This window comes from Triticum dicoccoides, chromosome 4A (assembly GCF_002162155.2).
Source record: "Triticum dicoccoides isolate Atlit2015 ecotype Zavitan chromosome 4A, WEW_v2.0, whole genome shotgun sequence".
NCBI classification, from domain to species: domain Eukaryota; kingdom Viridiplantae; phylum Streptophyta; class Magnoliopsida; order Poales; family Poaceae; genus Triticum; species Triticum dicoccoides.
In genome coordinates, this window is record NC_041386.1 from 580,005,853 (window position 1) to 580,022,183 (window position 16,331).

General features: G+C 42.7%; 1 protein-coding gene and 1 long non-coding RNA gene across 5 annotated transcripts; one reads left to right on the forward strand and one right to left on the reverse strand.

Annotated features, from left to right (window-relative positions):
* Positions 1 to 2,702: 2,702 nt before the first annotated feature.
* Positions 2,703 to 7,946, forward strand: LOC119286916 (DEAD-box ATP-dependent RNA helicase 21-like). Of its 4 annotated transcripts, none has more exons than XM_037566386.1 (3): positions 2,703 to 5,058; positions 5,324 to 5,392; positions 7,630 to 7,946. In XM_037566386.1, the coding sequence occupies exon 1, from the start codon at positions 2,783 to 2,785 to the stop codon at positions 4,970 to 4,972; it is 2,190 nt and encodes a 729-aa protein (XP_037422283.1). In that variant the 5' UTR covers positions 2,703 to 2,782; the 3' UTR covers positions 4,973 to 5,058; positions 5,324 to 5,392; positions 7,630 to 7,946. The 4 variants fall into 4 exon arrangements, with proteins under 4 accessions (XP_037422283.1, XP_037422279.1, XP_037422281.1 ...); XM_037566382.1 differs by lacking the exon at positions 7,630 to 7,946 and adding an exon at positions 5,163 to 5,251 and having other exon boundaries at positions 5,324 to 7,400; XM_037566384.1 differs by lacking the exon at positions 7,630 to 7,946 and adding an exon at positions 6,070 to 7,400.
* Positions 7,947 to 10,161: 2,215 nt separating this feature from the next.
* On the reverse strand, positions 10,162 to 14,378 carry LOC119289191. The gene is made up of 4 exons (XR_005141451.1): positions 14,033 to 14,378; positions 13,769 to 13,948; positions 11,556 to 11,840; positions 10,162 to 10,874 (listed from the first exon to the last, which is right to left on the reverse strand). It is a non-coding gene; the product is annotated as an uncharacterized LOC119289191 (long non-coding RNA).
* Positions 14,379 to 16,331: the final 1,953 nt, after the last annotated feature.

The window sequence follows — 16,331 nt, forward strand, 5'->3', positions numbered from 1 at the left end:
GGCTTCATAATATCTTCCTACCTGATCCTTACTACATTGTTGCTATTAGTCATTGTGCTTTCACTTCATTGAATACTTGATTATGGTTTGCCTAGTGTAGTCTACCTTCCGCTGCATGGTAATAGGTTTATTTCTATCGTTCGTCTTCATAACTTCCACGTTTTGAAGACTTTCATAAAAATCGTCTATTCACCCCCCTCCAGTCGATATAATGCACTTTCATATCCCAACAATTAATATCACCTCTCTTGCACGAGTCCCTCCCTCGCGTGCGCACACTTGCCGCACTTGCATGGACCCATGCATGTCATATTGCCTTTCCTGGACTTGTTTATCATACAAATAGAAACCCAACGTTCTTTTTTGAAGTTTTACCAAGATGGAACCATGATTTGGAGAGAAAGGCGCCATTCCCGAGTTTTGCAAAGATGGTGCTAGGGTTTGAATTGTGGAGTACACCATCTCTCGTTATAAGTCTAGCCAGCTTCTTCATATTCTCTCAATGCTCTTCATTTTCTAAAGCATTGCTTCCTGGCGATCTTAACAAGTTCATGTCAAAGGTGGCCTCGAAGTTGGCAAAGGGGATGGGAGTGGTGGCCGATTGTCCACCACCAACGTAGTAGACAATGTCGTGTACACAATGGAGTCGACCAGCTACATCTCGGTCTTACTTGGCTTGTGTGACATCATAGGCTCATTGGATGGTGGCGGTGGAGCTCGTGAGCCAGTTCTAGGCCTTGTTGGGCATGACCCAGTGTAGAGTAGTCGTGTGCGTGCAATAATAGGCATATTTTAGTTATAAATTTAATATGCCTCTATCATGCGCATTAGGCATATTTTAATCCAAATTTAATAGTTATAGATTATACATGTGAAAAGGACATCTAAAACCCTAGGTGGGAGGAAGGCCCGCCTCTCCTTGAGAGTGAGTTAAGCGGGTTATTGGCCCATTAACACATACTGTGCCTAGCCAGCCTCTTCATATTCCAAATTTAATAGTTAGGTGCCAGGATTTGAATTTTGGAGTACACCATTTCTCATTATAGGTCTAGCCAGTCTCTTCGTGTTCTTTCAATCCTTTTCTTTTTTCTAAAGCATTGCTTCCCTGCGATCTTAATAAGTTCATGTCAAAAGGTGGCCTTGTGACCCACAAAAGGGTGTGGGAGCGGCGACTGATTGTCCACCGCCAATGTAGTAGATGACATTGTGGTACACAATGAACCTGACCAGCTACTTCTCGGTCTTATCTGGTGTGGGCGCGAGTGGATAGCATTCGGCTTGTGTGACATCATATGCTTATCGGATGGTGGCGGTGGAGCCTATGAGCCAGTTCTAGGGCTTGTTGGACATGAGCGGGTGTTGAGTAGGCGGCGTGCCTGCAACAATAGGCATATTTTAGTCATAAATTTAATATGCCTCTATCATGAGTAGTAGACATATTTTAATTCGAAATTTAATAGTTGTAGATTACAGATGTGAAAAGGACGTCTAAAATCCTAGGCAGGAGGAAGCCTGCCTCTCCTTAAGAGTGACTTAAGTGGGTTAGTGGCCCATTAACACATACATTTTCAAAAAATAAACATTTAACTACATTTTTTAAAACAAAAATATATTCAAGACCAAATTAAATAAAAATATTGAAAATCATTTTCATAGGCCAAGAATAAAAGTCTCGTATTACTGTTGCCATACTCAAAGGAACCGAATGCTACTTGGTAAGGAGATCTTTTACGAACCTGGCACAAATAACATTTTGCAGACTAATGTGGGCAAATGGGAGGGTCGGGATTTCTTGGCATGGAACTGGAATGCAAATGGAATTTTCTCTGCTAAGTAGGGTATGAATATTTCATAATCAGTACGGACACCAAGGGTGGATATTCATCTAACCTTAAAAACCATAAATGCTGGCTGAAACTATGGAGTGTGAATGCTCCTAAAAAATGAAGATCCATGCTTGGCTTGTCACCCTTTGAAGTGTGGCTGTGGGCGCAGAACTGGCCAGGAGGAAAATAAATTTAATGTGAACTATTATTTGTTTCCATTGGTCATGTATTAAAAATGTTCACGAATAAATCACACACCAAATTTGTGCAATATGTAAAACTATTTGTTGGGACTAGTATATGTGGACATGTTCATTGAAAAAAGATGTTCATTACTATCAATAGTTTTTTGTGTATCTTGAAGAGTAATATGACAATACATTCTAGAACAAATATGCATGTATTTAAAAATAAAAAATGCTCACGACTTCAATAATAAAATGATCGTGTATATTAGAAAAGATCTTCATGTACTCAGCACTAAAATAAAAATAGAATATAAAAACACAACAAAATAGAAATAAAAACTACTTCCTTCTCACACTCAACAACGACTGGGTGGCTTCGGCGAGGGAGAGACATCATCAGCGGCGCGCCATCGACCGGTTCAGGACGAAGAACATAACCCGCAGGACTTTGATCTATTTTCAGGCGTATGTACCACCAGTTTGATCAATAAATCCGAAGCCTCTTTCGGATATAGAGAAAAAAAATGGCAAAGTACCTAGTTATTGGGCTGGCCCAATAGCACCACGCTCCAGGCTGATTCCGATCTAATGCGGCCCGGCCCGAATTCCTCTTACGGCCCAAGCTCCACTAGGTCGGTTTTCTCTTTGGAGGAACAGTCAGTCTCGTATGCAACCTGATCTTTTTTTCCCTACCTGTGGGCAAACCCTCCCCCAGCCTGCACGCATCGGCACGGCATCTCCTCGCTCTGCCGCGCCGCCGCCGCCGCCATGAAGCGCTCCTTCGACGCCATGGAGGCGAAGCCGGTGTTCCTCTCCAAGGAGGAGCGCCAGCGCCTCGCGCTCGAGCGCCGCCAGGCGGCCGTCGCCGACCAGCGCCGCTCCGCGCTCGACATCCTCCAGTCGCTCCCGCGGCCCCCTCCGCCGCCTCCCCCGTCCGGCGCCCCCCGAGACTCCTCCTCGTCCCACCGCGACCCCTCCGACCGGGACAGGGGCGACAGGGGGGACAGGGACAGGGACCGGGACCGGGACCGCCGCCGCGACGACGACTCCCGCCGGGACCGAGATCGGGATCGCGACCGCGACCGCGACCGCGACGAGCCTTCCCGCCGGGACCGGGACCGTGACCGCGACCGGGACAGGGAGCACCGGGACAGGGAGCGCGGGGAGCGGGACAAGGACCGGGAGAAGGACCGGCTGGAGAAGATGGCGGAGAGGGAGCGGGAGAAGGAGCTGGAGGCCATCAAGGAGCAGTACCTGGGGTCCAAGAAGCCCAAGAAGCGGGTCATCAAGCCCTCGGAGAAGTTCCGCTTCTCCTTCGACTGGGAGAACACCGAGGACACCAGCCGCGACATGAACATGCTCTACCAGGCGCCGCACGAGGCCCGCCTGCTCTACGGCCGCGGCTTCCTCGCCGGCATTGACCGGCGCGAGCAGAAGAAGGCGGCCGCCGTGTTTGAGAAGGAGACCCGTGCCGAGCAGCGCCGCAAGTTCGGCGTGGAGGACCGGCCTGAGGATGATGTGGCTGATAAGAAGAAGGCTGCCGCCGCTGAGATGTATGATGCCTTCGACATGCGGGTGGACAGGCACTGGTCTGAGAAGGGCATCGAGGAGATGACGGAGCGGGATTGGCGTATTTTCCGGGAGGACTTCAATATCTCCTACAAGGGGTCTCGCATACCCCGGCCGATGCGCAACTGGCCTGAGAGCAAGCTTGGGACTGAGCTGCTTCGTGCTATTGAGAAGGTTGGGTACAAGAAACCGTCACCGATCCAGATGGCTGCCATTCCACTTGGTCTCCAGCAGCGTGATGTCATTGGTATTGCAGAGACAGGTTCGGGCAAGACTGCCGCTTTTGTGCTTCCTATGCTGTCATACATTACTCGCCTGCCGCCTATAAGCGAGGACAATGAGGCCGAGGGTCCTTATGCTGTTGTCATGGCACCTACTCGTGAGCTTGCTCAACAGATTGAGGAAGAGACGGTGAAGTTTGCAACCTATCTAGGCATTAAAGTCGTTTCCATTGTTGGTGGTCAGTCGATTGAGGAGCAAGGTTTCAAGATCAGACAGGGCTGTGAAGTTGTGATTGCAACGCCTGGTCGGCTTCTTGATTGTCTGGAGAGAAGGTATGCTGTGCTCAACCAGTGCAACTATGTTGTACTTGACGAGGCTGATAGGATGATTGATATGGGATTTGAGCCACAGGTTGTTGGTGTCCTTGATGCCATGCCGTCAAGTAACCTGAAACCTGAGAATGAGGAAGAGGAACTGGATGAGAAGAGGATTTACAGGACAACTTATATGTTCAGTGCCACCATGCCACCTGCTGTTGAGCGCCTTGCTAGGAAGTACCTCCGGAACCCAGTTGTCGTCACAATTGGTACAGCTGGCAAGGCCACAGATCTGATAACTCAAAATGTGATCATGGTGAAGGAGTCAGAGAAGATGTCACGACTCCAGAAGATACTCACAGATCTTGGGGACAAGACGGCCATTGTGTTCTGCAACACAAAGAAGTCAGCAGACAACCGTGCTAAGGATCTGGACAAGGCAGGTTTCCGCGTCACAGCACTGCATGGAGGGAAGTCACAAGATCAGAGGGAGATCAGCCTTGATGGATTTAGGAACCGCAGGTTCAATGTTCTTGTAGCGACTGATGTTGCAGGGCGTGGTATTGATATTCCTGATGTCGCTCATGTTATTAACTATGAGATGCCTAGTTCAGTTGATACATACACACATCGCATCGGAAGAACAGGGCGTGCAGGAAAGAAGGGACTTGCAACTTCATTCTTGACTCTGGATAACACTGATATTTTCTTCGATCTGAAACAGATGCTTACTCAGAGCAATAGTCCCGTCCCTCCAGAACTTGCTAGGCATGAGGCGTCGAAGTTTAAGCCAGGATCGGTTCCTGATAGACCTCCAAGAAGAAATGACACCGTCTATGCATCTCACTGAAGCAATCTGCTGCAGAAGAGGCGGAGATCCTTCTTGGGTACAATTCAGGGCCACCTTCTACTGTGTCGAGATTTAGTACTTATGAGGTACAAACATGATAACAATTGAACCATTATCCTTTCCTGTTTGCAAACCAGCCTTTCTATTTTCTGTAACCTAAGTATATTCGGATATTTCTGTGATGATTCAGAACTGGACCTATGTATCTTATTGTACTGTGGGTGCCATAATGCAACTGTCATGCCCAAACATCGACTGCTTTTGAAGTGTTTTTTGCAGGTTAAACAAGCTGAGTTTATTTTTTGTACAGCCAGTTAATTTCTCCAGATTCATTTTCTATCATTTTTGCAGAGGGCAAATGCTCAATCTTGATCTTCATTGTGGAGATTTATGTGGTTCTTTCAACATTAGTCTCAAGAGGTGCCAACTTTCTTATTTTCCTTTTTTGTTATGCACTTCAGTATTCAGTTGTAGAGCTATGTATTTCTTTTTAAGTAAGCGATAATAAAATGAGATTTGAAATGACCGAGCTACCATGTCAAAAAAACATTCCGATTGTGTTAGGTCTCATTATAATTTTATTATACACTTCATTCAAGAATGGATAGAAAGTGCTTTTGTTTGGCTAAACTTCTGAGTTCTAGACAATGATTATGAATGTGCACAGGTGCTGAAGCCTGTTGAATAACTAGCCTTAGATCAATGGCTATGGTAGAAATATAGTCCATTACTTATAGTCATTCTTTGTTGTTTCTATGGATTGAATTTTTTGAGAGAGCATAGCTAGAGTTAAGTGTTTATATGTAGTCATATGAGAGCAGTTAAGATAGTTGATCGTGCTCTGCTCTGTGTTTTGTGTTTGTTGATTGCCACGTTGATAAAATATGTGTCACAATGTGCATGAGGGTAATATCTCGTAAGAGTAATGAATTTTCAGAGAGAATTGGAAGTTCCATCTGATTGAGTTTTGGGTTATGAGCAATTGACCCATTTGGCCATTTCTGTGCTAGTCCTGTACAATCAGTGCATACTGCTGAAACCAAAGAAATTGTGCTAGATAACCTAATCTGTTGTGTGTTTATGATGTAAAATCCCAGATATGTTTTGTGGAAGATCAGATCCTAGGTGTTTGTGGGCTTGTACCAATGATCGGTGATGTGGCCATATACTTTTGATTTAGAAATTGCACACCCACTGTTGCCTGTTAAACAAAAGGTATACTTGCTAATATTTGCAAGTTTTCTTATCTTCAGTGAAGAAATGATGGCATTTTTAAGATATATCCTATTTTTCAACTATAGTCCTTCCACACCATGGGACCCCCAGCTGGAAACCCTGAACCCCCCCAGTCCCTTTCTGTCTCACATTATCACCACATTGTGTGGGCTTCACCTTGCACCCGCACGCCCCATGAGACATGATGATTTTTAATGATTTCAAGGCCATTTTGAGTGAGCAGTAGTTGTCTTGGTAGTCTTAAATAACTCATGTGGAATACTGCTTCTCTTCCAAAATATTTGAAGTACTAGGTTTCTCTAAGTCAAACTTCCTCAAGTTTGACCAAGTTTATAGGAAAAATTATTGATATCCACAAAATCAAATATATATAGTATGAAGTTATATTTATGATTAATTAATTGAAACTAATTTGGCATTGTGGGTGTTGGTATATTTTTCTGTAGACTTGGTCAAACATAAAGAAGTTTGACTTATAAACCTAGAAATTCAAGTATTTTGTAACGGAGTATATATCTCTTAACATAGGAAACGAACAACAGATGGTCATGCTAATGGTATTGAAGAGGACATTTGCAGTGTGCACAGTGGCATAAAAAATGACGTTTGCGGTGGCATAGGCATAATATCAGTGTTTCAGTTGATCCATTTGTTAACAGTTTCAGCTAAAATGTCTTAAAACCATTCTTTTTGATTTTAACTATTGTCAATTATTATTGTAATCTAGAATATGCTTACTCAGATGTTCCGGTGGGAGCATGCTTGTTTTAAAGGTGCTGAACATTTGTAGGTTTGTAAGCTCATTTGAATTTAATCTGCCTTCCCATTCTAGTGCTCTAAATATAGTACCTTTTCACGCGTAGGCATCCAATAATCAAATTCTGGGCATGTTGCTGAGGATGTGTGTTCTGCTGTGGATCATTATGGAGGACCCAATCATCAAATGCCTAGCGTATAGGAAGGGATATCAGATGTGTGTGGACTGTGGTGTCTTGGGTAGTTAGTGAAATATGCCAGAGGGGCTGCTCCGATATAGCCAGAATGATGCAGCCCTCAGGGATGGCATGCCACTGAAAGCTCCCTCTGTAAAGAAATATAAGAGATTTACAGAGGGAGTATCTCTTAAAATGCACCAAGCAAATTAAGCAATACAATAACGCTACATAATCAAATGTGATAAGCATTTTGTAACACCCACAAGCTTTGTGCCCTGTTTCTAAGTTACGTTCTGATGATGGAACTGTTGCTGTCTATACCCTTGTACTGTTTCTAACCTGATTTGCTTATTATGTTGTTTCAAACCACCTGGCTGCTTGTTATGTGTTTGAGACTTATTAGAGTTGATTTTGTGTAAATGAATTTGATACTGTGAGTTTGTGGCACACTCAGATGTTGTTTTGTGTTTTGTCATAACTTGGAAGGGAAAGCAGGGTGAGCACGACAGCAGCTGCATTTCACATCACCCTAGCATCAGCAACCCCAACTCCTTGTCCGCTTCCATGGATATATTGTGAAGGTTGGCACTGAATTTGACAGAAGCATCTTACTAGGTTGTGGATTTCAAGGGGTGATGTAGTGCAGATTAGCTGAGCAAATTCGGAGGTATGGTGAGTTCTCCGATGAAATTGGCCAGCCCTGTTGAATTCTCTTAACTAGTTGGTAGTCAGTCCTATCTGTACATGATGTGAAGTCGATCGTGAGTTCCAGTTTGGCTATCTGGAACCTTGGCGTCGTGTAACTTTGATCAACGTCTATCTGGAACCTGGTGTTCTGTCGTGGCATCGATTGTGGGTGTGTACACGTGTGTGCACCATGACACGTGCCTCTGCCGGGGAACAAACGCCTGCCACCATGGCTTGGTTTCTCCCCTTCTTTGGTGCAAACACCGCTCAACGCCAGTACAAAAGCAAACAGCCGCCATGCGGTCACCATTCTGTCATGTGTTATGCAGAGCACCGATCGCCGTTCAGAGCATCGATCCGCCATGGCGAGCACCGTAGTGAACCGCATGACAAGATGCGCGCCAGGGACGTGGGGAAAGTGGCCCGCCGCCGCCGGCGTCGAGCTGCGCACCGCGCCGTGCGGCAAGTTCCAGCGTTACCACAGATCCTGGCGCTTTGCAGGTTCATTCAGGTTCTGCTGCATGGTGTACTATGCTGCTTCTTCTGCCTCCGGTGTCCATCGTCGTCGGTTGTTAAGAGGGAGTGTGATTTGCTGCTTTGCAGGTTGTGGAGTGGAACAAGCAACTGCTACGGTGTCTAAGTCTGAATAATATTAAACTGCTACTGCGTCAAGTCTTTTTTAACCGAAATACTGCTTATAAGGGTGCGTTTGTTTACAAAGTATTTTTGCAGTTTTCAGGAAATACTGTGGTTTCTGAAAATACTTTGGTATTACATACGTTGAGGTGTTTGGGTAAAACAAAAGCAGAAGTTTCATAAACTGCAGTATGCCAAAAACTGTGGTTATTTTGCAGTATCTAAAAAAGTGGTCCAGACCTCTTTTTTCTAAACAGAAGCGAGAGAAGTCATTGAAGAGGGCGCACTTGACGTTCCTGTCTACGTTGAGATAAAATCAGATGCATGCGATCACTACTATTTTGCCTCTTTCCATTATCTTGTTAGCGAATCTTATTCTATCTCCTAATTAATAGGCGAGTCGGTTAACATTGCCTTCTGTTAATTGGTGTCCCAAGTCCTTCTGGTGATTGCAAGTTGCAACGCTGCCGGGCGGCATATACATTTGAGATGGCACCGGTGGATGGGAATACAACACTACTAAACGGCGGCTGTTAGCATACGCTAATTAGTCCGGTCATGTAGCACCTTTTGTTAGTTGAGTTAGTTTTATCTGTCATCCTGCTTTATAATCCGGTCAAAACTGTAGTATAAGAACACCACCCAAACACCTGGTAGTTTTAGTAAAACTGAGAGAAACCATGGTTTAAAGAAACTGCAGTATTCTTTGGCCACACATCGAAATACTGTGGTTTTCAATTACCACGGTTTTCTAAAAACTTTGTTGCCAAACTAGTTTTAAATGTGTACTGGGAATTGTCGTAGCACTTGCTCTTACCTCGAGTTAACATTCAGACAATTGAAATAGATTGGATAATTGTCTAGTTGTGGAAGAAAAGTTCATATCAGTCCTAGGCACAAAACATTTGACCAGCCGTGCCCCTTTCTCCTTTCTGAGATAGGGGGCTGTTTGGATTGGAGCCTGGAGCTGCCAAGCCAAAAATTTGGTAGTTGACCAAGTGCTGGCGCTCCTTTGGATGGCCACCAAATAATTGGCTCGCCCAGGCCGTGGGGGGCTTCCCCAGTTCATTTTCTCGCCAAAGTTGGCAGGGTCGCGGGCGGCTGAAAGCTGCGCCAAAATTTTGGCTTTGCCCACGAATTGGCAGGGCGTCCTGGGGCGTCATCCAAACAGCCTCTAGATATCATCTCTCACAACCAAGCATTGGGCAATTCAAATGCCATGCAATAGAACGACACCAGATCATTTAAATGCTGAACGAGAACTACCTTTTGTATTACATATAGATGCCGGCAAAACAATACAAAACAGATACTAGTACATGGGATGCTAGCTCTCAATACCAAAACATTATTACATTATGACAATACATTGTAACACGTTCAATACCAGACTCTGAACTGCCAAGGCTAATCTAGAACGTAGGAGTAGCAACCACCTCTCGCAAACCGTACTTGATAAATGGTAGAGGAACAAAATTTCCAAAACAATAAAATTGAGAAAAGTAAATGATTAATTAATCTGCTAAAACTTAGGATGATTAAGAACTAAGAAACACGGATACATGGTAATACAACAGCCATATGGGGACGTTAAGTATATATAAAACAAATAACAATATGCCATCTAATAAAGAGAAAAATAATGATGGGATGCAATTATACTGCCCCCTTTGTTGTCTCCCTGCCTGTCAATGGTTGAGTTGAATGAATCTAAATCTCCTCATACCGAGATCTTTGCAACATGCAAATACATACTATGCTAATATTGGAAATTGTAACAAACATAAATCTTCACTTCACCCGTGGAGGATTGGCTGCTGCTCAAGATATCATGCCCCTGGCCAGCAATAAGACGGCGACACCAGCAGCAACAAGGAAAGACCCAAGCACAAAGCGGCATCCACAGCAGGCGGAAGTTAAGCAAGAACCCAAAGCAGCAAAGGCACTCCGACAGCCGACAGCAATAGTTCAGCAGCAAAAAACGAATCAGAAAGAGGTGAGGGTGAGGTAATTTGTTTCTAAATATCATTATCTTGGTCAGTATTTAACAATCTGGCATTCTGTTTCGGAAGTTTATGGACAGGGAAAGCTCAGTACAGTGTTGACTTGCAATGAAAGTGGATGGATGGTTTTTTGGTTCCATGAGGATGAACAATTCCTGCATGTTGTTTTGATTGGTCCTAGTCCATAAAGATATGGTGTAGATTATCACAAAGTTATCCATTTAACATTTAATTAACATTTTTCAATAATATCAATGCAGTTTAGTGTAGTTTCTGTGAAATTTCAATTCTGCGTAAAAATGCAGTTATATATACGCAAATTTCAATTCTTGCATCTCCAGACCAACTTCTGAGCAAGGGGCTTGAACAAACTGGGTGCACATACTTGCATATTTTGACTGACTCCTGAAAAAGCAAGGATATATTACTCAATCTATGTGTATTGTAACTGCAAAATGATGCTTGGTCACATGAATGCATGCTTTGCTAAGTCTTCTAATTTCTGTGGTATGGTGTTCAGGTTTTTGGGGCCAAATTGCTACATATAGCATGCATTGCTAAATTTTGTAGCTTAATAGTTGCGACAAATTTTTGCTGCTGCTAGCTTGAATGCTTGACCATTTTGAAACCGTAATAAATCCATAGGAAACTCAAGAAGGGTCGTCTATAGGAAATTAATAGACATGACCATCTAACAATTACAATTTAGCTTGAAATAAAATGATTATCAGTACATAATCTGATTCCTAACCTTGTAATAACTCAAAATAATGCTGATTTGGAATGAGAAGCTTGTGCATTTCCCATTGCAGATCAATGTACTAAATTTGCATGTGATTCTACAAAGGACAAACTTTATCTACATGACATTAACTTTAGAAGCACATAATCTGTTTCCCACTCACATTTTCCTGGAGTACTCATATTGGTGATGCGGCAGGTATGAATTTTGTACTACTGCAAAAATCAAATCTGAATGAGGTGGGCGCGATGTTACCTGCTCAAGCTTCCTTGCTGCCGGGAGCAACTAACGGCAGAAAGTTGCGTTGGGGGAAGAAATAGGGGAGGAATGAGTTGAAGGCGTACCTTGCTGCCACGAGGTGAGCTGTTTGGGGGCTTCAGCAGCAGACGAGACGGCGAGTACAGGCGGTGGCGGCGGTGGAGGCTAGACTGCAGCGCGTCACCCGCGCTCCCTTCTAGGGGCCGCTAGATAGAAGGGCCCAGCAGAACCGAAGGAAATCACCGCCGCCGAGCAGAACCGAACGAAAGTCCCGACGCCAATTGTAGGCTGGCAACACAAGCGCTCCACCCAGCCGAGCAAAGAACAGCGCAGGCATGCAGCGACCAACATCCACGGTGGGTCAACGCGCCCTGTGGTTTGTGCATGAAGCGTTCAACTGAGTCACTCATGTTAAGTGAATATGGAGAGAAAGATTAAGATAACAAAATATTGTAGTTCTGATTGAATAAGAATTCCAGTTGCTACTTGTATAAGTGTAGGGTTGAACATATTTTAATGGCAAAATGTTCCACTGTTTGCTTGAACGTTATGACTAAATAAGTGTTCTGGTAAGCTTTGAGCATTTGCAGAATTGAACAGAAGAACAACATATGCAGAATTATGAACAAAGCTGAACAAAACTGAACTGAATTCCACTTGTTGCTCCTAACACTTAACTAAATGGCACACAAGACTGAACTTGAACTGAACTAAATGGCAACTATTGCCTAGAGTTGAGTTGAGCTGAACTAAATGACAATTATTGCCCAGAATTGACCTAAACTGAATGGCACCCAAAATTAAACTTGAACTAAACTAAATGGCAACTATTGCCTGGAGTTGAGTTGAAATACTTGTTTACACTCTCACTTGAGTTAGAGCACATGTTTTCCAAAAAAAACAAAAATATTTCACCACAACCCAGAAAAAATGCCATCTGTGACCAGGCCCTGTAAATAAAAAATAGAAGTATAGTTTTTAGACAGAAATTATGATCTCTAGATTTGTAAACTAACTGAATATGAGTGAATCATTATGACTGAATGAATGCTCCAGTAACCTGCAAGTTTCCAGTTTGCACCACGCAAGCAGCGTATTCAACTATGTATGACAAAAAAGCAGGCCACCACTATAGCTTGTACAGATTTTGTAGTTATACGGAAACATCATGTTCTCCGTCTTACTATGAAACTGCACCCCTTGTGAATCAGGCCACTCCAAAATGGTGTCCATAATTTGAATCAAAAATATAATTTTGGGCCACTGAAGTTGGTGTACACCACACAAGACCTAGGTATAAATTTCCATAAGAAGTGATTTCTATTTGGTTCCTGGGATAAGTAATAATCAGAAATAACACTCAACATGAGCTAAGCTAGCCAGGTAAGATTAGTCAACCTAATCCAGTTTCCTACTTAGGCCTTTAAATTATTTCTGCCGAGGGAAGCATGTTCAATTGCCTCTTATTTTTCTTCCTCTTAGCTTCATATCAGTCGGCGCTTTTCCATCACCGGTGACCATTAAAAATGAATACTTGCATGATCACATAGAAGTATAATTAAGTAGCAGCAGCATATACGATCTATAATAATGCAAAGCATAGCCAGACAACCATTCGATGCTGATTACAATCAAAGGTGCAACAAAAGGTCAATGAAAATTGTTAATCTGACAAAAGAGTGAAAGCATCATTAATATTGGAGAAAACTAAATATTACTCCCTCCGATCCAAAATAAGTGTGGCAGTTTTGAACGAACCCGGGCTCAAAACTGCGACACTTATTTTGGGTTAGAGGTAGTAGAAAGAAAATATTTCTCTATAAAAAATAGAAAGAACATGTCACCTGCAGCTCATACAAAATTAGCAACATCCAAAGACAATCAACTATAATTCAAACTAAATATTTGCCCCCAGCCACCAACAAAGGCAAATGAACTGGAAGCACAATGAGGTAAACCATAGGTGTCATACAAACGAAGTAACCAAGTACAGGATAAAGTTCTTCCAAGCCCAATCGCAAGCCCAAGCAAGTAAAAAAGGAGGCAATTTATCCATGAATTCAGACCAAGACAAAAGGAGAATAAAAGGTTCCAAACAGAGCATATAGGCAAACAAAGCATACAGGCCAAGACCCAAACATCAGAAAAACAAAATTGACGACGCGTTGGAAATTGCTCTTAACCAAAACTTTTCTATTATTGATTCTCAAGGAAGTTCATCTTACTGTAAGCCCAAATTCTGTAATTCATGAGCAACCCCAATGGACTCAGATAATTCAAGGATGGAGCGATAAAAGACCTGAAGGAAATGGAGCATAATAAAATCCATAGCTCTGGTAAAAGGACGCCCTTCCAAAACAGCAGGTCAGTAGCCAAGCAAGCTCATAAAGTCATAATTCATATGATAAATTCAGGTATGCCACCTGCATCATTCAGTATGGCTATGATGAGAACCATGAATAATGCCAGAAGAACAAACCTGCAACCATAAAAGACAGCAAGATTACTGGTGGTGAAATACTGTCACGATTACCTACTATTGGATTTGCTGCTGCATTCTTACCACTATCCGTATGGTGATGCAAACGGCACAAATTTGCAGCCAAGTAGTACAAATCGTCAGGGCTCTTAGTAGGAAGAAAATAGAGGAACTTCAGCTGAACTTTGCCGTGTAGTTCACCATGTACTGCAAAATGGAGAACACGACGCAGCGGCCAGGCTCTGTGAGCACGATGTTGACGCGGACCTGGCAGCGTCCGTCGTGTCTGACACCGCTTGCCGCAGGTGCCCAACAAAATCCGAACAAAGACAATGAACATTAATGATCGCAGGAAGTGCATAGAAAATCCATAGTTTTGATATATAACTATATAATACAAGATTATTTTTTGCATACAACTGTATCTTATTGCATAGCAAAACTTTTCTATTATTGATTCTGAAGGAATTTATTTACCGTAACATCTTAATATTTTAAGGCTTTAACAAAAGAAGAACATATAGTTTAGGAATGAACGGACTACATGAGTATGAGGAAACATTTATACCCATTACTATATATTGATAAACTAAATTATCAGTTGTTTGACTTTAATAAACAGCAAGATATATCCAATTCTTGTGCGTCTTTGGAGGTTCCTTAGTTGATCTTGCCATGGTAGGATAAGCACAAATGGCAGCATGAACCTTATTGTACAGTGCTTCCATGTCATCGGCCGCAATATTCTTCCAGATGTACTCACTGAAGTGAGATTGGTACTTCTTAGGTTCCTCATCAGCTATTGACTGAAATATGGGTAGGGCAGAAGTTAAAACGAGATTCAGTAAGCTGCTTCAGAAATAAGAAGAAAGTACACTTGCTTTAGGATACTTTATATGGGTGAATCGGGCCCAGATATATCTTCCAGAAAGAATTCATGTATACAACAACGACAGCCCTAGGGAATGAAGAAATGGCATTATAATACCACGAGGGCAATGGATCCAACTCACCTTCATGTAGTCAGCAACATGACCTTCATAGATGTATTTGCGGTGAATCTCAGCGCCCGGCTGCTTCTTATCCTTCTTGAAGCCAGCAAATCTCTTGTCACTGTGTGCAATACCAAGACCACCATCCAAAGCTCCCTGCAGTAGCCAACAGACTGAAGCGGGTCTCAAATGGATAAACTATATGCTTCCTAATTCAATAGCTTAGAACCCCCTAAATATAGAATAAAAGAAGCAGACCAACAACAGGCAATAAATGCAGTCCAAGATTAGGCATACTTCAAGTCCATCAGTGAGCCTGCCGCAGAGCGATGGATCAAACAACACTGTAAGTAAGCTATATTTTTTTTTGGCTTTCCATGTTTACCAACTACGTCCTTTAAAATGTCTATTATTTAGATTTCTAACCTATCAAGCAAAATTATCAATCGTGCATTCAAGATCTGTAGGTAAACAAAATAAAGGAGACTTTTCACCACAAATCTCATCCAGCCATCACAAACCATAGCATCAGAATAAGAGAACAAAGTTTAACAAAGTGACAAAACAACAGAAAATGAAAGCATTACAGCAGCAGCTCGCCATGGCAATCCTGAAAAGCAAAGACTTGTCAGTGTGGAAGAGGTATGTAAAACCCTCTCTGCCCGATCTTCCTACTCTTCCTCGCGACTGCAGATGAAAAGAAAAGCAGTGAACTTGAGGTCCAGATCTCAGATTCATACATCCAATTTTTTGCCAAGAAAAGCAAAGTAAAAATCTGAGAACTAAAACCAACTGATACAGCTGCGGGAGCCCAAATAGTTCTGCATACAAGAATCTTTAATTCCCCATAAGAAAACTTCTCCATACCAAGTTGTATATTCTTTGACACTTTCAATGGGAAAAATATTTAGCAATAAAACTGGTCATTGAAGCTAAAGCACCATTCATCTATTCAACAAGAACATAAATTAGTATCAGAATTCTAACATCAAATGTGAGTGAATTCCGGTTTTTACCCTCTATTTTGATGTTTTTGACACTAATTACCCTATTTAGCAGGATTTCATCCATTTTACCCCATTTAGCAAAAGTTTTGCCATAATTTATCCATTTTAAAATTTTGCGAGCATTCTGATGAGCAGATCCCAATTGTTAGGTCCACCTAGCATGCCCCATCAACAATTTTTACCTACCTATTTTTCTCCACGTTGAACCAGTCCTCGCAGCTTCGCTCGACTGGGCTGGCCTGATATGATCGCCAGAGCAGGTCGCTCGCGTCCAACGCACAAGGCGTAAGTTGGGCCGCACCACTCTGGCCTCCAATATTCATAGCACACATTGTTCGCCTTCCTTCGAATCACACACACGCTGCAAACAAAGAAAAAAAAGGA

What these genes read in the sequence shown, in the direction of transcription:
- LOC119286916 (XM_037566386.1), top strand. Translation starts at nt 2,783, where the DNA reads ATGAAGCGCTCCTTCGACGCCATGGAGGCGAAGCCGGTGTTCCTCTCC.